This window comes from Rattus norvegicus, chromosome 1 (genome assembly GCF_021556685.1).
Source record: "Rattus norvegicus strain SHRSP/BbbUtx chromosome 1, alternate assembly SHRSP_T2T, whole genome shotgun sequence".
Classification (NCBI taxonomy): Eukaryota; Metazoa; Chordata; class Mammalia; order Rodentia; family Muridae; genus Rattus; species Rattus norvegicus.
In genome coordinates this window covers 43,287,680-43,315,452 of record NC_141534.1, presented here as the reverse complement: position 1 = coordinate 43,315,452, position 27,773 = coordinate 43,287,680, and the positions used below count along the sequence as shown (strand labels likewise).

The following is a 27,773-nucleotide window of genomic DNA, read 5'->3' as shown; positions in this document are numbered from 1 at the left end:
ACATTTCTAATTTGTTGCTTTATGCTAAGAATAAGAGACTGGGTATTCAGCCCAAACCCCAATATCTAATTAAACTACCACCATCACGGCTTAGGCAATACCACAAAAGTCGAGGTGGAAAGAATGTAAGAGACAGATGGGGATAAAACTGCTGTGAAGTGTTGTCTTCTGGACATGGCTGGAAATTATGATCTCTCCGACCTTGCGGTCACCTGCTTAAGACTTGCAAGCTGATCAAGATAGGTGCGTGATGTCCAGGCACTTACTGAGGGGCTCCTGGAAGTTAACAGCTGAGGAGAGAGATCCACCTCCCCTTGGGGATGTGGTCACTGATAGATTTCAGTGTCCCACACCTGTGTATATGTGGTCAAAACTAAGTGTACTTGATGGGCTGTCAAAAACAAACAAACAAAAACAAACAAACCCCACAGGTCTGAAGGCCACATTGGGAGGCTGGAATGGATGAACGAAGTTTGAATATGATCATATTTTGCTGTGTTATAAAATGCTCAACAATAAGGAGAATTTTGTAAAAGAAACAAACGCATAAAAGCAAAGTCTGGTGGTAATGATTATAGACTCCAGAAATAACAATTAAACATATTTCCATCTTTTCTTGACTCTTTAAATATTATGGGGTTTGATCACATGTAACCCCTTGAGTAAATATCATTACCCAGAATGCTACAGATATGAAAAAATTATACTAAATATTAAAGAGCAACCACTTGACAACTAATAAAGCTCCTGCTTATCCCATGAATAAAATAGAGCAACTCTGTTTTTAAAAAATGTATCACTTCAGAATATTCTTGGCCTTTGGATGGCAACACTGTCACCAAATACTTAAGGATTAGCTCCCTGCTTCTACTGTCTCAAATTTCATTGCAAGGTGTGATGGAACCTAGCCAGAGTAGTTAGTGAACGAACCCCGCGTGTCTACCACATCTACGCGGTAACTTCCTCATCTGCGAAAGGAAGATGCTGACAGCAGCTCGTCTTGGGTCTCTTGTGACAAGTCTCTGTGGATGTCTGCCATCATGGAAGTATAAACTACAAAGCTCATCCGTCACGAAGCTGTGCACAGCATGGATAGCAAAAGGATCTTTAAAAGCATGTATATCTAGGTCTAGTTTGACCCTCCGCAGTAATCAGATACATTAACGTAGCAGACATGTCTCCCTTGCCAACATCTCCCTCCAACTGGAAAATATACTAAAAAAATCGGCAAGCAGCGATCAAGATCAGGGGTTTTAACATGGAAGAGGTGCAGTCACTCATATCTCTGCAGGACTCTGAATTTGGGACGTATTTTCCTGTTTCGGTTTGTGGTCTTTAAGTCAAACTGGTTGAGCAGAAATTATTTATGTCATCTTACCCCTGAGATCAGCATGGCTTGTAAACTGACTTCTACAGAGTTGTCTACTAATTCTGAGCAGGAGTCAGTGTTTGAATCGGGTTTCACATCTGATGCTGTCCCCCAAGACTGATAGACAGGAAGCAATATATATTCTAGAAATCAAATGAGTGATCTACTGGGTTGGATAAAATCCAGAAGCAGCTATCTGATACTCTGACTCCCATTCTGATGTTCTGTAATTTAAACCATCCATCCTCTGACACAGTCAAGCTTCAACGTGTCTCCTGAATTTCTATTGCAATGCAGATGTTGTCTTTGTATTGTGAGGACACTGCTGGAGTCTATGCATAGTCCCTTTTTACCCACAATGCCTTGAATATAAAAACACATAATTATTCAAACAGATTGAGTCTGTTCATTAATTTATGCAAGAAGTTTTCTTAAACCCCTGCTGTGTGTCTTGTTTTAGTGCTAAACAGGACAAAGAAAGAACTCCAAAGAACCAGCCTGAAATTTGCGAACTATAGAAGAATACAGACACTTGGACATCTCTAATATTAGAGAGAGCATCTCTCAGAAAGTTGTACTGTGTTGTGTATACAAGAACACAGAAACCTAACCCAGCATGGGGCAACCGGAAGGACCTAGGTTCCTAAATGACAAACATTAATAGATATCAGCAATCTATGAGATGATGGATATGGAAGGATGACCAAGTCCGAGAGCTCAGCACATGTGCTAAGGTTGAGAAGTGTCCCAATTGCACAGCCTAGATGTTGTGTCATATGGAACCACAGTTCTCTGAACAAATCTAATCATGATGAAGATCTCCGGACTAACACGTGAATATTATTTCCCCATGTAGCCAAACCACATACTCCTAGAATAGGTCTTTGGTAAGTTTATGGAACCCAATTAATTTTTTTTGCTACATATATAGAAAGGTAATTTCCTAATTCACAGCTAAGAAACTGAACTGTTGTGAACCTGTTGGATTATGCTGCAAAGGTCTATTTAATCGTAGATGTTTTTACTACTACAAGTTTTGTAGTTAGTTGGAATTGTACATCCAGTTGTAAATTAAGTCTTTATTCGGGGGAATGTTAGAGCTAGATACAGATGGTGTCATGAGGTCATATGTGGCATCCTGTGCAATGAATGATACTGCTTTACAAAAGGCAGTTTATACAGGTCTTTATAAATGGATTTATAAAATATACAAGACTTTATAAAATGAGATGTTTTCATAGGTTATGGTTTCTGTAAAACACATCTCAAAGTATATTTATATATTAATAGAAACAGCCAGGAAGACACACATTCTCAGTGCATGTAGACAGACCAGGGTCAGTTGATGGGGTACCCTAAAAAGACACTACTGAATTGTGTGCCTGCAGAATTCATATTTTGAAACCCCAAACCCCGGGACCTTAGAATGTGTCTGTCATTAAAAACAGGGCATTTGAAGAGCTAATTAAACTTAAATAAGGTCATAAGGATAATGTCCTAATCCAGTATAACTGGTGTCCTTACAAAAAGAGGAAGAGAGTGTGTGGGCAGAGGGAAGGTCATGTGAGGACAGGGGGAGGTGGCAGGGTGCAAGCCAAGGAGAGAGGCACTAAGAGAAACCACAGCTGCCAAACAGACCACAGGCTTCCAGCCTCCAGTACCAGGACAAGACTGGTTTCTGTAGTTGAGCCAAGTGATCTGTGGTGTTTTCTTACAGCAAGGCTGTAAAGTGGTGAATTCTACTCCCAAAAGGAAAATTCATGTATTGAACCTCAAGCTTCCTAAATGATATCTGGAACATGTGCTTTATGGAGATAATTAAGATAAAATGAAGCCAGAACTGGAGAGATAGTGACTTCGAGATTAAGAGCACTGACTGCTCTTCCAGAGGACCCCAGTTCAATTCCCAGATCCCGGGTGAAGGCTCATAACCACCAATAGCTCCAGTTCCAAGTGATCTGATGCCCGTCTCTGACCATGGGTACAAGGCATGCAATGGGTGAAGAGACGTATACTCAATAAAAGTACCCACACACATATAATAGAATTAAAAGTAAAAACGTTTTTGAAAAAGATCACCTGAATTCAGAAGGGTTGGCACCTCACCTATTGTCCCTCTAAGAAAGAGAAAGATGAATGTGTAGACAGAGAAAATGTTACATAAAACTACTTTAGGTCTGAAGAGAAGGCTACACCAGAAACCAAATTTTCTAGCATGAGAACCTTAGACTTTCAGCTTCCTGTAATGCAAGAAAATTAATTTTGTCATTATACCACCCAGGGTATGGTATTTTCTTATGGAAGCTCTAGAACACTGATGCAGACACACATACACACACATACAAGTGTGTGCTGACACAGGCTGGCCCAACATATATCTTCATTCATATTTGAAAACAGAAGCCTTACATGGTGCTTTTGTAAATTGGAATTTTTCACTAGACCAAAAACAAGGGTGCCATATTTATATTTATATAGCCAGGATGGCTCTCTCTGCATATTAATTAGGATCAAAAAGAATGAAACAGTTCTTTCAGAAGGCGGGATTAATATACAGGTGTCATCCCATTTTTCAAAAGGCTCTAGACATTTACAAAGCAATTCTTTCATCTTTCAGAGAATGAACCCGGCTTAAGTTACCTGCAGTTAGTAAAGAAGAAACTTGGACTCGCCGTCCTCATGCTGTTCCTACCTTAACTTTTCTTCACGCAGCGGCTACATTCCTGTCACTTGTCAAATTAAGGTAGAAGCTTTTTGTGAGTTTAATTAAGCCTGACTAATTTTCCAACAGTGCAAAGAAAGATGAAGTCCTTAAATATTGAATTCATTTATGATTCGAGGTGTCATTTTCTAAATGCGATGGTTCAATTCTTAGAATTAATTACCCTCTGAATTCAAACTGCTTTTTAAGACATATAGTCATGCCTCACACAAAGCGTGAGTTCAACATTTCAACTCTTCCCTAAGAGACTCTATCAAATGCTGCACCCAAACTCACACCCTAGCCATGAAACGAAATCATCTTTCATGGTGAGCCATGTGATAGCGAACTATACCTTCGTCTTGATCTTGATCCCCAGTTTTCCTGTTATTAATCAATTAAAACATCTTTCCTTCATGCTGGGAGCATAGCTAAGTGGAAAAAATATTTCTCTGGTAAGTCTTGGGACCTGAGTTTGATCAAAAGCTAAGTGTGGATGTGAGTATTTGTAATCCTAACGTGATGGCTAACACTGTCAACCTGACATGATCTAGAATGACCAAGGAGACAAATTATTTGTGCATATCCATAAGGGAATTTTTACACTGTGTTCATTGAGATAGAAGTACTCACCCTAACTCTGGGACAACACCATACTGTGGGACAAGGTCCTAGACTTCATAAAAGGAAAGAAACGAACTGGTTGTGAACACATGCAGATCTCTGCCTCCTGACTGGCTGTATTATACCCAGACCAACCTAGCTTCTGATGCCCTCACTTCCCTGCTGTGACAGAACTACCCTTCAAGAGTAAGGCAAAAAAAAAAATCAACCCTTTCCTCTTAAGTGCCTTTTGTCAGGCTATTTTGTAACCTAAATGAGATAAAGTAACTATTAATGATATACCCAACAATGGTGAGATGGAGACAGGCAGGGGCCAGGGTTTACTGTAATGTACCCTAACTGAGCAGATTCCAAGACTTTGTCTTGGAAAAAAAAGACACGTGGATGATAATGGAGAAACCACAACTGAAGTTGTGCTCTGACTTCCACACATGTACCTGCCCTGATCTGTTATTTTAACTCATCAAAAGCTTTATCTGCTTCTAGAAGCTTTTCCTCCAGCTTCTTTTTCCCCTCAGTGTCACTGTGGAGACGTCTGAGTGCATCTGGGACTTGACATCCATTGTGTAGTGCCTATTCGTTCTCCATCACTACAGTGAAGGCTATCCAAGATAAGAATCAGTGTTCCACAGGTCAGATTTCCAACCCACAGACTCAAGAGAACCATGCAGATAACCACATCTAGGATTATTTAACAGTACCACCAAAGAAAATTCTACTCTAGATTCTCATGCACCAAAAACCTGAGAGACTGAATACACAAGGGGCCACGAGAGCACATACCTGTGCACCCGCACACCAAAAAACACAGGGTAAAGCACGGTGGCAAATCCTGGGTGCTTGGGGATTTGTTGGAAGTTAGCCCAACAACCACTTCCAGCATCCCAGGAGCCACATGGGTTATGGAAGGTGATGCTCACTAGGCTTCTTCAATGCCTTTTTATTGGAATTCCAATTTCCTCCACAACATGAATGGGTAAAGGAGACATGGTAGCCGTTTTGTTCTCTGATATGAAAGTCTCAGTTGAGGAAAGGTCATCACCTGGTCTCATCTGTCTAGCATTAGCTATATCAACAGCAACTTCAACACCTTCCTCGAGCAAGGAATGGCACAGTCCTCCTTCGCCCTGTACCTCCTACACCCCTGATGTAAAATGCAATTTTTACCTTGGAAATATAAAATACTAAGTAACGTGTTAGAATTCTTGGTTCTAGTTGCTTCTAATTAAAAAGAAAATACTATGTATCACAGACACTTCCACTGCCCCCCAAAATAACAAGAGTAATTAAAAATAGAGAGAGATTTTTTAAGCCTCTACTTGATACACAAGAGCCAGCCCTGGCCTACTGCACCTAGGCAGCCCAGCATCAGTAGTTCAGGCATCCTCAGCTCAGGGAGCTGGACTCACCGCCTTTCATCATGCCCACTTCGTAACACTTGCGCAGCCGGCAGGCCTGGCAACTCTTCCTCCGGTTCTTATCGATGGTGCATTGGTTTGTAGCTGGACACATGTAGTCATTATGTCCTAATGGAAGTAAGAGGGTCAATTTAGTCTCATCTCAGGAAACATAAGAGATCATACTCTCTGTGGAAACTGCTGGAAGGTGTGTTGAACAACCATTGCTTGGTCTCCCTGAGCTGCTACCCAATTCCTCCACCTCCTTCATCTTCCACATGCAAACAAAACCTGTTACCCTTAATTTCTGTCTCAGACGATTGCTATGGAGGTTGGTTGGTTAAATTCTCTCCTCATCGCATGACCTGTGTTGAACAACATCCAGTGGGTTTTGTTTTGTGGTGCAGGAGATGGTGGCTGGGGTTTCTCATGTGCTAGGTAAGTGTCCTGCCCCTGGACAGTATCACCACTCTGCAGGGCAATGCTGTAAGGACATATATTCACAAGTCAGGGTTCCTCGCTGTGAGCTTTGTTTTTCCATTTGGTTTGGTCTGAGTTTTATGGGATTTCTCAGGCTACACACAGACACACACAAACACAAAGTAAGAAGAACTGTTATAAATCAAACTTTTCAGAATTCTGAAGAGAAAAGGAACACTCTTCAACTAATTACATATTCAATAAAGTGCAGAATATCTATATTCAAGTCAGAGAAGTAGGCTGGGTGGAAGTTAGTCTGTCTGTTGCTAGACAAGGGGTGCTGGCCATTCCCTAAGACTCATTTTCCTCCTGTCTAAGCTAGAAAGCATAATCTCTCTCTCTCTCTCTCTCTCTCTCTCTCTCTCTCTCTCTCTCTCTCTCTCTCTCTCTCTCTCGCACATATACACTCTCACATACTCACACTCACACACATGCATATATACACTCACACACTCACACATACACACGCACGCGCATACATACACTCACACACACACATGCATGTGTATATAAAACCTTAGAATTGTTGCACCATTATTTTAAGACTTCAGAAATGAGTCAATGTATGTCAAGGGATTGGTCATATCCTCTGATTATGAATTCTCCTTCTCTCTCTTATCTGTTGGTTGTCTCCCCCAAATGCTTCTCATTGGCCTTGGACATGGGCAAGCCCATCCCTCCATGTTAACCTCCACCCTATGTCAATGGCATTTGTACCCTTCTGGACTCCTCAGAAATGTCCAGACTGGGTTACATTTCCTTACCTCTCCTGAGTGGCTCAATACAGCCCTTGGTTTTACAGTTAGTTACCTCTCTCTAGCTGCGTAATGCCAAATATTTCACAGGGCAAGTCTTCAGTCTAGACTAAAGACTAAGGAAATGGCATGTTTTCCATTCTCAAAACAAAGCGAAAGAATATTCCACATACTAACTGAAATACATCCTTAGACCTCTATCCCCTGTTCTCAAAGGGCAAGATGTTTGAACCCAGGACTTTTTGGTTTTTTGCAACATAAAAAACAGCCACAATAGAACAGTCTAGGGTAGGGACTTTTAAAGAAAGGCAAGACTCCATTTTAGGTGTTTATAAAAGCCACCGTGTAAACTAACATCTTCTCTTGCATGAGAGAGACTGGTAAAGCCAGTAAGCAGGACTATGCATTTGAAACTGGTCAGAGACCTCCCACTGCCTGAAAACTCCAGGCACAGAGTGTCATTATGTATCCAGCCTGGCCTTGAACTCACAGAGATCTGCCTGGAGGAAAGGCTTGTACCACTGTGCCTGAGCACAGTAGTTATTCTTAGATTGTCTTTATCAATAGGGAAAGGTTGAGGAAGGCATAGAATGGGGAACAAGGTTGATCTGAGATTAAAGTTAGCAAATTCTAGGAAAAGGGCTCATTATTGATACCTTAAGGAAATTTTTAGTGTTTTGCCTCTTCTGGGGTTTACACCAGAAGAGAACACATCGATATGTTTTAGCTCAAAAACTAAGAACACATTTAAGCCTCAAAAAAAAAAAAAAAGCTACTTAAACCAAATACTATTGTTGACTCACTTTCTCTCCAATAGACAGGTATTTTGCAAGCCAGAAGAGAGGAGAGAAGTGCCATGAGTCAGATAACTACTGGCTGCCTCTCCTGTTTGGATTGGCTATCCACTGGAGATGTCTATCTTCATGAAACCCCGGGGAAATTCTTGAACTAACATGTCTAATCCATAAAGTTCATCAGATCTGTGTCATTCACTCCATCCCTTAGCAAGAATGCGAACAGAGGCACAGGATTATGGCCACAATGCAGGGCTTTTCTGACAACACTCAAGAGAAGTTGAAGTGTCTAATCAATAAAGCGATTAGGAAAAAAGGATTCTAATAAGTACATTTGTCATCATCGGTCAAAACAAATCCTTCCTAACCAAACACCAGCCACAAGTACTTTTAAGTCTTCAACTGACATTAGATGAGAAGCAAAAAAAAGCTGCCATTTCCCTTAATAAGTCTGTAAATGCTTGATGTTAAAGTGAGTGTTTTCCCCAACTCCTTCATAAGCCCCATTTGATCCTTTGAAAATAATTTATGAGAAAACTGTACTGAAGTAGAGTTAATTTTGGAGAACCAATTCAATTACATGCGTGAAAGATCCAATAATTTTACTACAGAGATGGGAAGCTATGGCCTTGTGATAACACTAGAATTATGACGGGACACAAGCAAGATGCAATAGTCAAGTGGGGGTCTGGAAAGCACACAGTGTTCTTTCCCACCAAGAATAAAGAGCATCTGGGAGCATCACTCGGTGACCTAGCAACTGCCCAGAAATGGAGACCTTGGACTTCATCATCATCACAAGCAAAAAGAGTAAGTAAAAGTCCTTTGGAGGAATATATAACTTAGACTGTGCGACGTATAGGACAGGCTATGGAGAACACTTACAAGCCATAACTGCCAGGCCAACCTGGTTCCTGAGGAACACGTGGCTCGTGCCACAAGAGGACTTTTCCTTCCTTCGGGATTCTTTTGCCTTGACTTTTTCCTTCTGTCATCTATTCTCCATCGTGGCAGCTGTTTTCTTTTTATCATTATCACTCAAAAAGCCTAGATTTGTTCTATTATGAAAACAAGCAATGATCCATATCGAGGCACTCAAGAGAAAGACAAACACACCTAATTAAAGCAATCAGTAGCTGGGGAGGACTCTAATACTGAGGAGCTTTCTTTTTGACACCTTTCCCCTCAGGGCATTTTGGCAGCCACCTCAGACCAGATCTCTTTTGGGGGACTTTAGGCCTGTCTGTGCACCCAACATCCGTCCATCCAGGACTGGCTCCCTGACCCTCTGGAACTGGCATTACCAGCCGAATTGTCTGCCCTGCGGTTTGAATCTCAACTGTCTCCCACCAGCTTGTATTTTGAATGTGTAGTCTCCAGTTTGTGACACTGTTTCCAAGGTGGAGCCTGGCTGGGGAAAGTAGGCCACTGGGGGGGGGGTCTTTGAAAGTTATACCCAAACGGGCTCTGTCTCCCAGTCAGACACCAGGCCCTGCCTCAGACTCACACCACCACAGAGCCAGGCTTTCTGCCATCATGCCTTCCTGCAGCAATAGACTAAAGTCCTTCAAACCCATGAGCCAAAATAATCATTCCTTTCCTAAGTTATTTCTCTTTTTTTAAACATTTTATTTTCAGAAATTGAGAAAAAAGTACACTCATGTTTAAGACACCTGTATTTTAAAAACATTTCTATTATGGTATCAAAACTTAACTATTTCTAGGTTTACTAAAAAACCTTAACAAAATTGTTCACTGTTGATTCTATTTAAATTAGTTTCTAAGAACTATTATATTTTCTTTTTCTTTTATTGAATATTTTATGTGTTTACATTTCAAATGTTATCTCTGTTGGGTAGTTTGTCACAGCAACAGCATACAGTAACCATCTTTACACATCTGCTGTCTGTCTCTTGTCAGCTACCCAACATGAAGCCACGCACACAGACTCACAGTAGGTCACCTCCTTCACTGGACCCTCCCACCACACCCCCCACCATGTGGGCTTATCCACATAGACACCAAGAGATGGAGGTCAAATCAACAATTTGATTCTTTTACAGAGCAAATCCAGTTATTTCAAATAAATACAAATGTGTGTGAGAGTGACTGAGAGAGAGAAGAGTATGTGTGTGTGTGTGTGTGTGTTCGTGTGTTTCATGTGTGTACATGTGTATATGTGTACATGTGTCTGTATCTGTGCATGTGTATGTGCACATGTGTGTGCATGTATATGTCTGTACTGTGTGTACATGTGTGCACAGACGTACATGTGTGCACATGTGTGTACATGTGTGCACATGTATGTACATGTGTGTACATGTGTGTATGCATGTGCATATATGTGTATTAAGATAGTGGTATATTTGAGGTGTCTTTTTTTCATTACTCTTTTACTCCATTACTCACAACACTTTTCTGTTTTAAAAATTTATTTATTCCTTAACAGTTTCATGCATATAAAGTGTTCGTGGATCGATATCCCCCCACTCCTGAATGCACAGTATCCTCTCCCATCCTTTCCCCCTCCCATCAAATCCCATCTTTCCACATCTTCCCATTTTATTTCCTTTCATTGAGGAACCTCTGCCTTTAACCGAGGTCTCCTGCAAGCACGTGGGTGAGGGTGGCTTACTTCACCCAGGGCCATGTTCCTGGGAAGAGCAAGGCTCAGGATACTGCTCAGGTTTCAAATGTGCCACTTAAGGAACTGGTTCCTCTGCAACTCTGCCCCACAAACCAAGCTGACTCTGTGTCCTGCCATCATAGCTCCACACTGGCTTTCAATTGTTTGTCTGAATCCACAGATGGGCTTAGGCTTGGCAGCCAATGAAGCACACCTGACTCATCAGCCTACTGTGCCTACCACATCCTAGGGCACAGAGCAGAGCTCAGTGAGTACAGCCAGAGAGGGATGGAGCAGACACTAAATCCCTCCAAAGCTGCCTGTGCAGCCCAGGGGACAGCAGGGGACAGATTGGGCTCTCTCTATAAAGGAAATAAGCACTGTGTTAATCACCTTTTTTTTTCTGTCCTAAAATATCATGATCAGAAGCAACTTATAGAAGAGTTTATGTGGACTTACAATTACAGCATGGGGTGAGGAAGAGGGAGGGAAAGGGGTAAGAGAAAGGAAGGGGTTGGGAAGGAAAAGAAGAAAGGGAGAGATGAAGGGGAGGAAAGAGATGGAGAGAAGGAGGAGGAGGGGAAGGGAGGAGGAAGGTAGGGAAAGGAGAGGAGATGGGAGAAAGGAGGGGAAGGAGAAGGAGAGGGGAAGGAGAAGGAGAGGGGAAAGGAGGGACAAGAGGAATGGGAGAAAGGAGGGGAAGGAAGGGAGAAAAGGGAGATGGGGAAAGGAGGGGGAAAGGAGAGGAAAGGAGGAGAGGAGAGGGAGGAGAGAGAAAAGAGAAGGAGAGGGCTAGGGAAGGGAGGAGCAGGAAAAATGGGGACAGGGCGAGGGACGGGACGGAGGGGGGGAGAGAGAGAGAGAGAGAGAGAGAGAGAGAGAGAGAGAGAGAGGGAGGGAGGGAGGGAGGGAGGGAGAGAGAGAGAGAGAGAGAGAGAGAGAGAGAGAGAGAGAGGATGGCATGGTAGTGAGGGGAGGTGGAACACGGCAGCTGACAGCTAGAGGAAGATGCTGAGAGAGCACGTCTTCACCTACAAGTTTGAAGCAGAGCAAGCGAATGGAGGTGGGCAGGGCTACAAGGCCCCAAAGCCCTCCCCCAGTGACATAACTTCCTCCAACAAGGCTGCATCTCTCCCCAAACAGCGCCACCAACTGTTCAAGTGTCTGAGCCTTCCGCAGACATTTCCTACTGCAAGCACGCTGAACAGAATGGGGCAACAAATGAGCACTTAGCACACTCATCACACTTGAAGTCATGGACGTCAAAGCGAATTCGCAAGGATCAATGAAATCTGAGGTGTTTAACACGCACACCTCGAATAAAAGCCAGTTGTAACCTATCTTGCCCAATGGCCTCACTAGAGAAGACCAAAAATCACTTTTAAAACTATTTGATACGTTATTACTTTTTACACACACACAGTGAACATGTGGACACCAAGGCACAACTTGAGTGAATTCTCTCCTTCCAGTTGAGGCAGGATCTCTTCACTATGTGCCCTCCAGGCCAGGGTGTCCATGAGCTTCTGGGTAATTATTTTGTCCTTCCCTCCCATCTCTCCTAGGAGTCCTGCGATCTCCAATGCCAGACAGTGACTGTATTTCTGCGGATGGTGGGGCTTGAACTCTGATCCTTGGACTTAAGCAGTAAGTGCTTTAACTCACTGAGCCATCTTCTTGGCCCACAAATAACATGCCATTCTTATTTATTTCACGTCATTTCAGTCTCTCTTTTTTAACTTTTAAAATTTGATCTTGTGTATGAGTGCTTTGCTTGAATGTACACATGTGCCCCACATGCATGTCTGGTCCATGTGGAAGTCAAAAAAAAGAGGTTGTAGCTCCTGGGACTGGATTTACAAGTGGTTGTAGGCCATTATATGGGTACTGGGAATAGAACCTGTCCTCTGGTGGTGTAGCCAGAGCTCTTAACCACTGAGCCATCTCTCCAGTCCCTAAAATGCTTTATTTGTTCTTATTTTATATGCATTGGACTTTTGCCTGAATATATGCCTAGGTGAGGGTGCAAGATCCCCTAGAACTAAAGTTACAGACAGCTAAAAGCTGCCATGTGGGAACTGGGAAGTGAACCTGGGTGTTCTGGGAGAGCCACCAATGCTCGTAACTGCTGAACTATATATCTTACCGATAAATGTATTAAGGTAACACCTACGTACTCCAGCTACATTCACCTTCCTTTTTATTAGAAACCCTTACCAAAATTGTCCATAAAATTAACAAGAGTTCATTAGAATTTGAAGCATCCAGGAGTTGTGCCTAAATAGTTTTAAATGCCAAATAAAAATGAAATCTGGATTTATTTCTGTAAGTATCAGCATATATTTGCAGAGTGTTAAATACAGCTTTAAATCCTCTGTGGATTTACATTAGGTGTACATTTAGATCCCGCAGACAGCAAGTCAAGAGAGAATTGACATTTTAATTCATTAGTAAAGGGCTATGCAGATACCCTATGACATGGCAGACTTACATCGTGATAAACCTGTCACATATTAAACATCACAAATCAAAACTGTACTTAATGCATCAGAGCTGCCAAGAACCCTGCCTCTATAATACTGACTTTTACCATTGTGGTTACCTGAAGTGGTGATCACTGCTATTGCCAGTCATCATAGCCAGAGTCAAATTGCACATTTCTGGATTGAAAAAGAATCAAAACTCATCATCCAATGTGAATACATAAGCTTTTGCACACCATTGCCAAATTTAGCATGAGTGAGAGGGAGCTTCTTTGTTATTCTTCGGGTCATACGGTATGGAAACATGTCAAGACACAGCTCTGAGAAATCATGGTTTGAGGTTGTTTTGAGAAAAATCATAGAACCCGTGGGCAGATTTTCAAAGGTCTACTACACAAACTAGGTGCCAGTCAGAGGTGAGTAGCAGCTTCCCAGAAAGACAGTGGTCTCCCTACAAGTTCATCTCCCTTGAGCTCAACCAGTGGAGTGTGGAGATCATTTCAGAAAGCTCACTTGATCATTCTTTCCGTGATAACAAACTTCCATTCTGAATGTGATGTTCCAAGTGCTACCTAACACATGGATGGCTTGATTCAATTCCCTGTCGACTTTATGAAAAAGGAATTATAGTAATCCACATTTTACAGTTGTAGGATTGTGATAAAGGTGTTAAAGCTGCTTAAAACCACCCATCAAACAGATGAATTTTGAATCAAGCTCTCCCTCCCATTAGAGACTGAACTCACCCATCCCAGCAACCTTCATATACCAAAGGCTCAACTTGTTCAACAAGCTCTTTGTTCAAGAACAGTATCTAATTTCCTGCTGGCAATTATGGTAGGGTTCTCAGTAATTATCTGACCAATGAGGGCTCTGAGATCAAGGATGCTTATGCATAAGAAAGTACAACAGGGTACTAACATAGCCAAACGGATGTCACTCATTGCCTGTACTTTGAAAATATGCAAGATGTATCAAAACTTATATTGGACACTGGAGTAAGAAAAGAACTTACATTATTTGGATGAGAGGCATGGGCCAGGTATCTGGGTATGATTTACATAAAATCGTGTATATTACCCTTCCTTACATCCTTAAGGAAATGGAGAATTCCTTAGTCTACGCCTGCCCATTAAGTGGAGCTTCATCCTGGGAGTTTCACATACATCAATCAGTTTGTACCAAAGGCAAAAAATGCTATGAGAGAGGCCAGGAAAAATTGAGAACCAGGTTCTCAAACAGTACTGCTGGGACCACCAACAGAAGAAACTGTAGACTGTCAAGGAATTTGATAAGGTGGGGAGAGTTCAAAAGAATTTTAAGTGAATGTAGGAGTGTGGGAATGACTGACATTAAAAAAATGAAAGATTAGAAGTATTCATAATTATGCCTGAGAAGAATTTGTATCAAAATAGATATTAATCATCTGTAAGTAGTAAAGTACATAAAGCTAAAGATGCTAAGATTTAAATTGATTTCCAAATACCTGGGGCAGGAGGAGTAGAGGAGGAGGAAGAGGAGGAGGAGGAAGAGGAGAAGGAGGAAGAGGAGGAGGAGAGAGAAGAGGAGGAGGAGGAGGAAGTGAAAGGTTCCAGGATGTCCTAAATATTATCCTTACTGCTAATCAGGAGGAGGATCTGATATATGAGGGATGGTGGAAAGAGGGGGTGTAGAACAATTCTAAACATGTTGGGAGAGTTCAGTGTGTAGAACAACTCTGAATATGGAGAGTTCATTAAGACATCAACCAGCTGTCAAGGAGATAGTTGTAAATGAAATACTAGAATAAAGACAAAATGAAATTGGAGGTAAAATACTTAGTAATCCCCCTTTCAGGTTCGTACTCAATAAGGTTGAGGGATTAACAAGATCAGATTGGCCTGTGGGCACATCTGTTGGGGAGGGGGTATATTGTTAATTGATAAAAGAGAGCCCAGCCCACTATAGGCAGCACCATTCCCTGGGCTCCAATGTCCTGAAAAATCTAACTAAATATAAGCCTTTTAGCAAGTCAGCAAGCAGTGGTTTCTGCTTCCAATTACTGCATGAGTCCTTGCCCTGACATCTCTCACTCATGATGTAACCCATTAGACAAAATAAATCCTTTACTGCCTGCAGTTGCTTTTGGTCAGTGTTTTATCACAGCTACAGAATTGAATCTAGAACAATGTCCTAGACTCTATCATATATATATATATATATGTGTGTATATATATATATACATATATATATGATAGGAATTCAAGCACGCATAAATATATGTATAGATAGATAGATAAATGTCCTAGACTCTATCATATATATATATATATATGATAGGAATTCAAGCACGCATACATATATGTATAGATAGATAGATAGATAGATAGATAGATAGATAGATAGATAGATAGATATCAACAGTCAAAGCAACATTACTCATAATAGCCAAAAGGCAGAGATAACTCAGGGTCTAGTGACTTAAATAAACACACAAAAGGTGGTATATAAATACAACAGAATTAACATTAAGCTTCTAAAAACATCAAAATTCCAATGTATAATACAACATGATTGAATCTGGAAAGCATAACGCTAAGTGTGACTCTGGGTACATGAAGTACTAAAACAGTCACACTCACAGAGACTCACTATAGTGATGGAGGAGGACTATCAAGATGCACAGAAAGCAGGGGAATTATTGCTTTAAAGGCACAGTTTCAATCTTCTAAGACAGCTTCTGCTCATAAAACATAAATGAACCTAATTCCACTGAACTACACACTTTCCATGACTGACCTAGTACATTTTTGTTGTGTATGGTTTTGTGAAATGAACTTAGAACTGTCATAAGTATCTATGTGAGAAAACAGAAAAATTAATCAAAGTTGAATTGATCGATCCTATTCTGATTTGCTCCTGTGTGACAATCCCTGTGGCCAAGGACTAGCACCATGAACTTCTCATAAACAAGGTGATGTGCTTGGTGGGTTCAGCTCTGTCTCATCTCAATATCACAATGAGTTAGCTTGCTCCAGTTACAGAGTCAGAACCTGAGGCTCCAGGGAGCTGACTAACTTGTTCAAGGTCTCTTGGCTGGTGGAGGGTAGAACCATCATTAAAATGCAGATCTGTCTCATTCGTAGGTCTTTGTTTTTGGTTTTGGTTTTTTAGAATTCTGCTATGATTGGCTAAGAAGAAAAGACTCAATATTAACTCAGAATACTTAAGCATCAAATTATGCTTAATAATACCACAGTTAAATAAAATCATTTCAGATCAGCAGTGTAATCATCTCCAGACTGATTCCTAACACTTTTGTTCCCACCAAACAGGAAAGATAACCAGATTAAAGATTACATTTATCTGTGCAACAGGGCATGGGTTTTTTTTATTGTTATTATTCTAAAAACATCTTCAACGTATTCTGGTGCAAGCTAAGGATGGAAAGAAAGACTAGAAAGCAAAATTTTGAAGAAATTAAACAAAAACTTTTAAGCCCTTAGAAAGAATTAACTGCAGCAGCGTGTTTGTAAATAAATTTCCACTCAGATATTAAAATGAATATTTTCTGATTCCCAGCCAATGTAATGAGCCAAACCAAGTGAAATAAAATTTGGCTGTCTCGATGAGCACATTCCTAAAAGTCCAGTGAGGACATTCAGTGGGCCCTTATTTGAACTATTTCACAACCACATCTGTATGTAGCAGCATGCAGTGACAAAAAAACCAAAAACAAAACAAAACAAAAAACAACAACAAAAAAAGGATGCTTAATCATGAATCCCAAATTCTATTTTCACACGAGACATTTCTAATTAATCTCATCAAAAATAACACCCACCTCCAAATTGCATGTTGCTTTTATTTTTTAAGTGAACCAGAAAGAATTACTAATATCCAATTATATTCCCCAAAGATGTTTTGAAAGAAGGAATTCTAGGAAAGACAACAGCCCTGGAAAGTTTCCTTTTCTTCATAAAAATGAAGTCAGAAGAAATTCTCTCTGTCCTTACAAGACCCCAATTGACTGAAAATGTTGACGTGATACCTTTGGGTCCGATCTCTGTAGTTCATCTGCAAAGCCACGGTTGTTTCAAGTGCCTGGCACGGAATCAAGCCAACAGCTGCGATAAAGCAGGATGGATGGATCAGTGGCCATCACCTTACCACAGCACCCCAGAGACAGAGTCGCTTTCAGCAATGCCTCTCCTAGCTCCACACACAAGTAAATGCTGGTGTGCAGCCCAGAATAGGACCTTCTGAAATGGCTGCTCCTACTCTTATAATGTCCAGCACAGGGTTTTGACCACCCTGAGGACATGGTGCCTTGCCCCAAGAACTTTGATTCCAGAATGACTGGAGGACTGGGGGGTGGGGAGAGCAAAGAAGAAGATGAAGCACTAGATAAGAATCAAACAAAGGCCGATGGTGTAACAATGGGGGGTGACTAATCCAAAGGTAGGTAGCATTTCTCCTAACCTCCTGGTCTTTCTCCTTTGTATTCTTTGCTTCCAGAAAGTTCTCCAAGCTTTCTTACCACATCAACTCCTTTAAAGATAAAACCCTGATAGCCAGAACTGGTAGAAAGAATTTCAAAGTGTTCTCATCCTGAGAAACCAGGAAAAGAAAATGTTCTTGCAATCTGAGAGACAGGATAAATAAAACCCAGAGACCCGGAGCAGGGCTCTGCCAAGTGGCCTGGTCTCACACAGTCAAGGATAAGCATACTCCAGCTCAGGGTCATTTTGATGCTCTAGGGGGAGAGGAAGAGATTGTTGACTGAGATCAGATTGGTGCAGAGTATGGAGATATGGAGGTCTTTTCTTTTCTTCCCTCCCTCCCTCCCTCCCTCCCTCCCCCCCCCCCTCTCTCTCTCTCTCTTTCTTTCTTTCTTCCTTTAACTCCTAAGAACTTCACCTGTCTTTGGGAGTCTCTCCCAAGTTCTTCTATAGGCAAAACTCTGCCTAGACATTCTGATGAAAAGTAAAGACAGAAAAGACAGGCATTTAAGACTCCACAAATAGTGGTTTCCCTAGCACATCTGTAGCAAGAGTGCAGACATTTCTGATTTTCTTAACTTGACTGAAATCTCTTCAAAAAATAAGGACAGCAGCTAATTTACCTTATCAACCCCAACAATTGCTTCTGACTACTGGGAGTAAATCAACGTGAGTTTTCATGATGGCCATTTTTCTTTCTTTGACACTTAGAAAAGATAGCCTCAAGATTTCCCCCATGGTCTTGCAAATGGCAAAAACATCCTTTCTCATAAATAATGCTTTAATTCTACAGGTAATTTCAAGAGAGTAAAGAAGAAGAAGAAATAACAAATGTGGCCAATGGGTACAAAGTTTTCCTTCCTCGTGTGGCCACTGAACAGTTAAAGGATGCTTGAAGAAACATGGATTGATTGGCATGTAAATTTCACCCAAGGTGGTGTGCATAGTCCCATACACTTCATAGTCCTCAAGCTTGGGGACAATTTCTGTGAGGTATGTTGCAGCTGCCCTGTAGCCTGGTAAAGAGTGAATTAAGGGGGCTGGGGATTTAGCTCAGTGGTAGAGCGCTTACCTAGGAAGCGCAAGGCCCTGGGTTCGGTCCCCAGCTCCGAAAAAAAGAACCAAAAAAAAAAAAAAAAGAGTGAATTAAGCACCTAATGGTCACCCAGCAAAAGCAGAATTGTCATTGAACATAGCCTCCCGGGCATCCAGACCACCCAAGTCAGTGTGCTCACACTTCTTCCTGAGAGCATCGTCACAGGTCATCACACCACTGGGAAAGCGTTGTCCTTTCTCAGAGATATTTGGGTGCTCAGTCTAGAATCTTCTATTCTCTGTCAATCTAGAGCAGTGGTTCTCCACCTTGGGTCATGACCCCCCTTGGGGGGGGGGTTACATATTATATATCCTACTGATCAGAATTATAAAAATGCATTACAGTTCATAACAGTAGCATATTTACAGTTATGAATTTAATTTTATGATTGGGGAGCATGAAGAGCTATATTAAAGGGTAGTTGAGAACCACTGATCTAGAAACTACTTCTCTACCTCTTTCAGAAACTCCTCTCAAGAAGGAAAATGGTCCTACTATGTGGCCTACACATACTACTCAAATGCAGTGCCTTCACTTCATCCACAGAAGGAAATATGTGAATGTGTCTATGACTAGGAGCCCTCCAGTGCTAAGCTCCAGCCCCACGGACTTTTGTATGCTCCTGAGGTCCATATGGCTTTGCTGCCTAACTCAATAATGTTCCAATTGAGTGATGTTCTTACTGCTTCCAGAAAGTTGTGGTTGCTGCGTCAAACTGCGGGGTATGGGTATATTTAGGAAATGTTAACAGTGTTAGGAATAATAGACTTAGGCCTGGGTTTCAGGTTGTGTGTGATTCCCAGCAGACACCAAACTAGGTGACTCCTCCTTTGGGGTGCTTTATGTCTCTGCCAGTGACTGTCATATGACCAGAGAGACAGTGTATGTAAATGCTATAGAATATTCTATACCATGAATCTCTATAGACACATTAAAAAGTGATGAGAGAAAACTGCATATATATATACATATATATGTATATATATTTGTGTGTGTGTATGAAATATTTGTTAGAAAGAACTTACATATTAAGAGGGGTACAGTGGGGTTTAATATGAAACAAAAAGAAAACTTCATTCTTCATCAAACACCATGTTGTGTTGCTTGACTTTTATCCTCTATATTTTTTGATGCTTTTTTTAAATGATCAACAAAACCAAAGAGTCTGTGAACATTTTTCTTTCAGAGCAAAACTAAGCCAGCATCAATCGCTTCCATTTCTTTTTCAGTTCTTTGTTCTCATCCCTCTGCTCTCCCACCCATGGATAAGCAACGAACTTCACCATCAGAACCTTGGTAAGCAAGAAGAAGCCACTGTGTCTTCCCACAGAACAGGAGAAAGTGTGGGTTGTGCTTTTGTCTCTTCAGATACCGAAGTCAGGCAGAGCTTCCAAGCTGCCTAGGACCAGTGGGTCCCAAAGTCCTCCAAGTACAACTGTGGCAGTAGTTCCTCACCTACTGCCTTTCCAAGTCTGCCAGCTTGCCTGTTGCTTTAAGATGACCCACTGTCCATCTCTTGGGGGTTTGTATCTCCTCTCTGCAGAGGATAGAGCATCCTTCACCTTCGCTATACACTGGGCAAGATAGCAGAAGGCACATCAGAGCATCCTAGACTCAGCTCATTGACTAGTAACAGCCTCAGCAATCAGAATGATCACAAACAGCTCTGTGTCCTCTTGTGCTGTCCATTAGCCTATGGGAACACAGAGCCAGCTAAAGCCTAGTGGTCCTCTTCACTTGTAATATCCTTTTTAGAAATATCCATTCCCCGGGGGAAGAGATAGATCCTGATGCTAAGTGTCAGGTTCTGTAGTCAAACTAATTGGCTTCTATATTGGCTTTCTTTCTCCTATACCTTAGTTTTCTCATCTGTAAAATATGAATAAATCAGAGTGCCGATTTACCATAAATTTGGGGAGAATTAAATGAGATGATGCATAACATACAGACTTGGGCTGGACAAGTATTCATTAAATGCTCCCTAACATTCGGATTATTAGGCACAAAATCTCCAGACCAGCACAGCTCAAATTTGTTAGAACAGTATATGGAAGAAAATACCCTCAAACCAGTCTATTATAACCTATCATTAGTAATAAAATATCATAATTAGTAATAAAATAGTGGTTTTGCCCTTAATTAATTGTCTTTTGATCATTATTCCTCGTAGAGTATTATTTGTACAGTCATGTATAAATTGTGCCAAAACTCTTCATCCTATCAAAGAAAAAACAAAAACAAAAAGACAAAGAAACCTACCACAATCAGCCAATCAGTATAATGTTACTTTCAGAACTGGAAATTCTGCTAATGCCTAACAAAACCAGCAAAAACTATAAGAAGAACAGCCAGTCTCAAAATATCACAAACTGTATCCAAACACCTTTTAAATAGCCGAGACTTTTGGTGTACCTATATAAACTGCCTGAGACATACAGCTGTCTCTCTCAAAACAACCTAAACTGAACTAACAGTTCACATCTGGCCTTAGAATGAAAACAATTGTCCCCGCCTCCAAAAAAAAAAACTTGTTTGAAACCAGAAATTATAAAACTCCCAGGAAACAAATTAAAAAACCGTAGGCAGTGGCACACGAAATACAGGTGTGGAAAAGGGCTCTCTGAACAGGACTCCAACTGCCTGGGAGTTGAGGCTAACAATTGAAAATGAAGTCTTTGGCACAGCTAAAATTGAATGAGGAGGAGGCTCACAAAGTGAGAGTGTTTGCTATTTAGATTTCTAACAGAGGATTAGTGTCCAGAATATATGAAGAACTCAAAAAAAGCATCAAGAAAACAAAGTGCACACTTAAAAATGAGAATGGATCTAAACAGAGAATTCTCAATAGAAAAAGAAGTAAAAATGGCTATGAAATACCTCAACAATATGTATCACCCATTAGAAATCAGAGAAATGCAGATTAAGACAACCTTGAGATGTAATCTTACCCTCATCAGAATGGTTAAAATCAACAAAACAAAGACAAATGCTGCAGGAGGTGTGGGGAAAGGGGAATCTTCCTACATTGTCACAAACTGGTTGCAGCCACTCTGGAAGCCAATATGTGCAACCCCCCAAAAACCAAATATAAGTCCACCATGTGATCTAGTTAAACTACTCTTTGATGTATGCCCAAAGGATTCAGTATCCATAGGACTGGCTACCCGGAGGAGCCGATAGCCTACTCCACAGGTATCTGCTCAGCCTTGTTCTTCTGCACTCCATTCACAATAACTAGGAAATCAAAACAACCTAAATATTCTCCACATGACGAATTGATAATGAAGATGAGGTACAGATATTATAAAGAAAATATTCAGCTCTAAAGAAAAAAATGAATCTTGCAGGTTAGTGGGTGGAAATAGAAAATATTATACTTTGTGCTAGCACAGACCCAGAAAGACAGACACCACTTGTCTTGCTCGTCCTCAATTCTCGTCGTCAAGCTCTGAATCTTGAGTTGGGAGTATGGAAGATGCAGTAACCACAGAAATCAGGAGTTGGTTCTCTCCTTTACCATTGAATGCAGATTGGCAGGTTTGAACACAAGCCTGTTTCCCTCCTGAACTATCCTCTAATGTATCATAATTAGAATGCTTTAAGTGTCAGCTTTCTGGTTCTTCTAGTTTTCCTGACTTGACACCCCAGAAATATCTCTAGCATGTCATTAAACCTATGTCTCCTGGAAATTAGATGTGACTTCTGTCTCCTAGGCTCTGTGTCCCTCCTTTAGAAATGCCAAGTTTATTTCTGCAAGAAAAGGGTCTGGCCATACCACCCACCACCTCTGTATCCCATGACACCTTTCTGGCCTCCCATAGTCCACTAGTTTTCTGTACCTTTCACTTTGTTTATCTCAGTGAGTTTTTATCCTAAACACATTTCGCCAGAGGCAAGGCAAACACAAGAGCAAAGAAACTCAGTAGTAGAATTGCTAGTATCATTATTATTTTTAAAGATCTCCTTTGAAAAGGTCTTAAACTGAAAGTTGTTTAACAAAGCCTGTATGGCCTCAGAACCTACACTTAAGTAGAAGAGGCCTAGCACTGTGAATCATGTAGAAAATTGAATATCTCTAAAAGAAAGTCACAAAGACACTCCCAAAACTTGCATTACTGCAACATAATACTTTATTTCTGCTCTTAGGCAAGAAAAGAGCAGGTCATTTTAAAGGCACATTATCATAAAGAAGGTACCTTTCTATATCTCTAGGTACCCTAGAGTGACCAGGAGTCACCAGTGCTCAGGTCAGACTCTATGGAGCTTCAGATGTAACCCCAGCTGATCAGCTGAGGGGGAAATAACACAAGTGAAATTTGAATATAACTGGATTTATTTTCAGTAGAGAAGGAGGAAAAGGAAGAGAAGGAGGAGGAGGAAGAAGAGGAGGAGGAGGAAGAGGAGGAGGAGGAGGAGGAAGAGGAGGAGGAGGAGGAGGAGGAGGAGGAGGAGGAGGAAGAGGAGGAGGAGGAGAAGGAGAAGAAGAAAATGAAGAAGAGGAAGAAGAGGGAGAGGAGGAGAAGGAGGGGAGGAGGAGGGGAGGAGGAGGGGAGGGGAGAGGAAGAGGAAGAGGAAGAAGGAGAGAGAGAAAGAGAAGGAGAAGAAGAGACAGGGAAGAGAAGGACCAGAAGGAAAAGGCTACAAAGGATTGTCATTGCATCAACCGATTCATTAAAGTTGATATACGTAGCTCTTTGAGTTCCACTTTTGCAGATACTCAAGATAACTTTCACACCCTTTTACTAACTGCTTTTAGAACAAAAGTTATACTATTCCAAATGAAGAAGTGAGGGTGGAAAGAGCTAAAGAGTTTATTCATAAGTTGCTTTGGTAACATTGACATGTGGAATCAGAGGAAGGGAGGCAAGGATCATGCATTGTCTTTGGGCCAATGAACACATATATCTACTTCATGCACACTCTGATATGCACAAGCAGGTATGTGACCAAAATCACACTGATAGCAACCCAGATCCCTTGCAGAAAGCTGGCTTTCTTTTCCCAAATGAGAATGCATACTTAGAGTCAATATCACAATTTGGGTAATTGACTAAAATGACATCTTGTTGGCCAATACTGCAGCTTTAACTACTGTGACTCCTCATAGGTTTATTAACAAAGTCCTTCACCTCCTCCACTAGGATTTCTCAGTATCCCAGAGTAATAATAGCCTCCTGGAGCTGCCTACCAAATGTCTTCTCAATACAATTCCACATTGACTCACAACTAATGAAGTGAAAGTTGCATTTTAGTGCAAACTTGCATCTTGCAGACAAACTAAGAAACTTTCAAAGTAAAGAGTGGAGACTTGTGGGATACAAGGTTAGAACAGCCCTCAACATGCTGGTGTTAAATCACCTGATCAGCTGCACAGCACATGTGGAAGTGATGTTTTATTCTGTGAGGAATGGATGCTTATGGAGAAGATAACAATGCCAATGAATAAAAATCAAAGGTTATCCATGATCCTGTAATTCATAGGTAGTTGCTACTTATATGTTAAAGGACACATGTCCAAATATCACGCATACTTTAGATAAATGGGTAGGTAGGTGTAGAGGGATACATAATGAGTACATGCATAGATGATAGATAGATAGATAGATAGATAGATAGATAGATAGATAGATAGATAGATAGATAGATAGACAGACAGACAATGATGATAGATAGATGATAGATGGATAGATGATAGATATGATAGGTAGGTGATGGATGGATATATGATAGATGATAAAGATGATAGAGATAGGAGATAGATAGATGGATGATAGATAGATATTAATAGATTGATAAATGATATAGGAGATACATATATAGAGAGAGAAAATGTACATAGACATGAATATATAGAACAAATATACCAATATGTGCACTAGTATATACACATACACATAAAAGGAATTAGTTTATAAAAAATTATTTGATACAAATCTTTCTCTTGCATTCTGTTCAGAAAAAGCAGCCCCCATGCAGCATTTCATCAGCAATAGCTGTCATGTAGAGCCCTTAACAGCATTTTTATTTCTCAGAAAAATGGAATTCAAATCAAGGCACATGGCTATAGCATACTGATTTGATTTGATAAAGAGATATGGGAGTGAAAGTAGGGAAAAAGGAAAGGCACTTGGTAGCCAAAGATTTCCTAACATCCATCTCACTGTCTCAGCTCCCCCCATGGATTTACAGTCAAGACACACACAGTCAACAAACAACAAAGGAGCCCATTGACAGGGTCTAGAGTCACATGTTTCTTCTGACTCCTATATGTACAGCATTTGGTTGGAAGTGCCAACCATAAGGAAAGTATTTGAAAGAATTTGGGGAGAAAGAAGAGGAATCTTTCAAACACTCTGTAATACAATTGATGAGAACTTATCAATTTCTACCTTCTCTGAAACGAGTTATCACTGTCACAATTTTAGGAATTAAATGGGGTAACTACATTAACCATTCTTCTAATGGCTCTTGCTGCATGGAAGTGTAACATCTCTTGGAACTAAAGTCTCTAGCAAATGTTCAAAACATTACTGGGGTGGAGAGATGGCTTAGTGGTTATATAGAGAATCCAAGTTTGAGCCCCAGCACCCACATTGGGTGGTTCACAGTCATTCCAGTTCCAGGAGATCCAATGCCTTTTGGTGACCTCTGTGGTCACCTGCACTCAATCAGACACACACACCCAGGCACCCAGACACACACATACACATTCACACACACACACACACACACACACACACACACACACACACACATCAAAACACATAATTTTAAGTCAATAAAACAAACACATCCTTAATCACCATCCATAAATAACTAAGGAAAAAATCAAGAATATCGTAAACATAAAAGTCACAGATTCTAAGTTATAATTACCCAAACAACTCTTTACTTGGAACCAACTGCTTTTCACTATTTTATAATAGAACACAGTGCTTTCCTTTCTACCATCGCTACATTATCTATTACTACAGTGGAAGGAATATCTTAATATTTTATTGTTATTCCCATGTTATGCTTTAAAACTAAATTGAGATAGTATATCGTACACACAGCCCAGAAAGGCAGCACCAGCCAAATCCTGGATTTGTCATAAGAGACTTCTTGCTCCTGCCAGTGAGAGTGGTACAGCTGGACTGTGTTAGAGTTATGTAACAAGTAGTTTTAAAGCATTCAGTGTTCTAACATGCTAGCTAATGCTGTGTGCACTACACAGACCATGCAGAACTAGGCAAGTAATAACTAAAAACAAAATCCAGGATGTTAGCAATGAAAGAGATGCTTTTGATGTGCTTTGGACAGATGGCAGTTGAGCAACTATCTCTTCCAGAGTCTTTTCTAGTTTATTCTAGAGCAGTGTTCTCACCCCGACTCTGAACTCCTAACCTTTCTTTTTTTTTTTAAGACCTTACATATTTAATACAGTGTGTTACCCCTGTACAAATGGAAAAAACTTAAGTTCAACATTTCTAGACCAATATGGCTGTTAATTTCTGTACAGTGCCAACTCAACACAGTAAACGGGGATACTTTTTTCCAAAGTTGACAGCACAGCTAAAGTTTCAAAAAAATTCAAATTATATATCTGTATATATATATTTATATTTATATAAAAAGACCAATAATAGCAGTGTGTTATGCATCAACAGCAGCAACAGCTTTTCCAGGTTCTGCAGTCATCTGAACAAAACTGTAGAGACATCCAGCACACTCCATTAAAAAAAAAAAGTAAAAAAACAAAACCCAAGAAAACAGCACAGTTCTGTTACTCTTGTGGTACCTGGCACCATTTTTTTTTAATTAGCTTCTCAATCATCATCTGGAAAGAAAACATTCTGAGCAACATCATTAAAAACAGCTCTGATAAAGCACGGTCACTACTACGTATCATAAAGCAGGTACAAGCTATTTTACATCCACAGAGGTATGATACAGTACTGTCCTACATCTATAATACTAGAGGATACAATTTAAAAGGCATTATTTGAGACTTGATTCTACTTTTCCAGCAGAGGGCCCAAAGGATGGTGTGACACAGCTTTGTAAAGAAACATACTCTAGACAGGATTTCCTTTCACTAGTGGCACAGTTCTAAGGATTCATTCTCTCCATGAATGTCAGCTAAAACCGTTATTAAAAAAATGAAATATCCCTAGAACAAAACCGTATAACCACCGGATTCACATGAAGATGACCTAGTGGAGACAAGCTGGACCTCACCTTACCAACAAGCTATCAAATCTGTTATGTTTAAACAGTGAGACCTCCAAGGAAGGAGATGCCAAGTAATGCTTCAAAGCTTCGGACCACAATCAAACACAGCATCCTTTTCAACAGAAGCAGAAGCTCATTTGAATATGCTCAAGGATGCTGACATCAACATTTAATCATCTTCTCACTCATCCAGGAAGAAGGGGAGATCAGTTACTACTGTACTTTATTGTGTTCAACCAAATCACCATGTTACAAAAATAGCAAGCTGCCATAATAAAAAATAAGGCTCCTCTATCCAGCACCAGATAGCATCATTTTACTTTCAAGCCTAGAAATTGCACACTTGTATATAAACCAACCGAAGATGAGGATTGAGAGTTCATCTTGGTGGATTTTTCCTTTGATGAATATGAAGTGTCCTTCCTTATCTTTTTTGATGACTTTTAATTGAAAATTGATTTTATTTGATATTAGAATGGCTACTCCAGCTTGCTTCTTCTGACCATTTGCTTGGAAAGTTGTTTTCCAGCCTTTCACTCTGAGGTAGTGTCTGTCTTTGTCTCTGAGGTGTGTTTCCTGTAGGCAGCAGAATGCAGGGTCCTCATTGCGTATCCAGTTTGTTAATCTATGTCTTTTTATTGGGGAGTTGAGGCCATTGATGTTGAGAGATATTAAGGAATAGTGATTATTGCTTCCTGTTATATTCATATTTGGATGTGAGGTTATGTTTGTGTGCTTTTCTTCTCTTTGTTT

The 27,773-nt window shown here is 40.6% G+C and overlaps 1 protein-coding gene and 1 non-coding gene across 14 annotated transcripts in view; one reads left to right on the top strand and one right to left on the bottom strand.

Moving 5' to 3' along the window:
• Positions 1-27,773, bottom strand: part of Esr1 (estrogen receptor 1) — a 392,546-nt gene that overhangs the window by 184,622 nt on the left and 180,151 nt on the right. For all 13 annotated transcript variants that reach the window (NM_001433731.1, XM_087622361.1, XM_087622605.1 and 10 more), the window contains one exon: positions 6,104-6,220. In NM_001433731.1, coding sequence (NP_001420660.1) covers positions 6,104-6,220 — 117 coding nt within the window. The remainder of the gene's footprint in view (positions 1-6,103; positions 6,221-27,773) is intronic.
• LOC120100474 (small nucleolar RNA SNORD88) lies at positions 17,486-17,579 on the top strand. Its single transcript, XR_015655887.1, has one exon. It is a non-coding gene; the product is annotated as a small nucleolar RNA SNORD88 (small nucleolar RNA).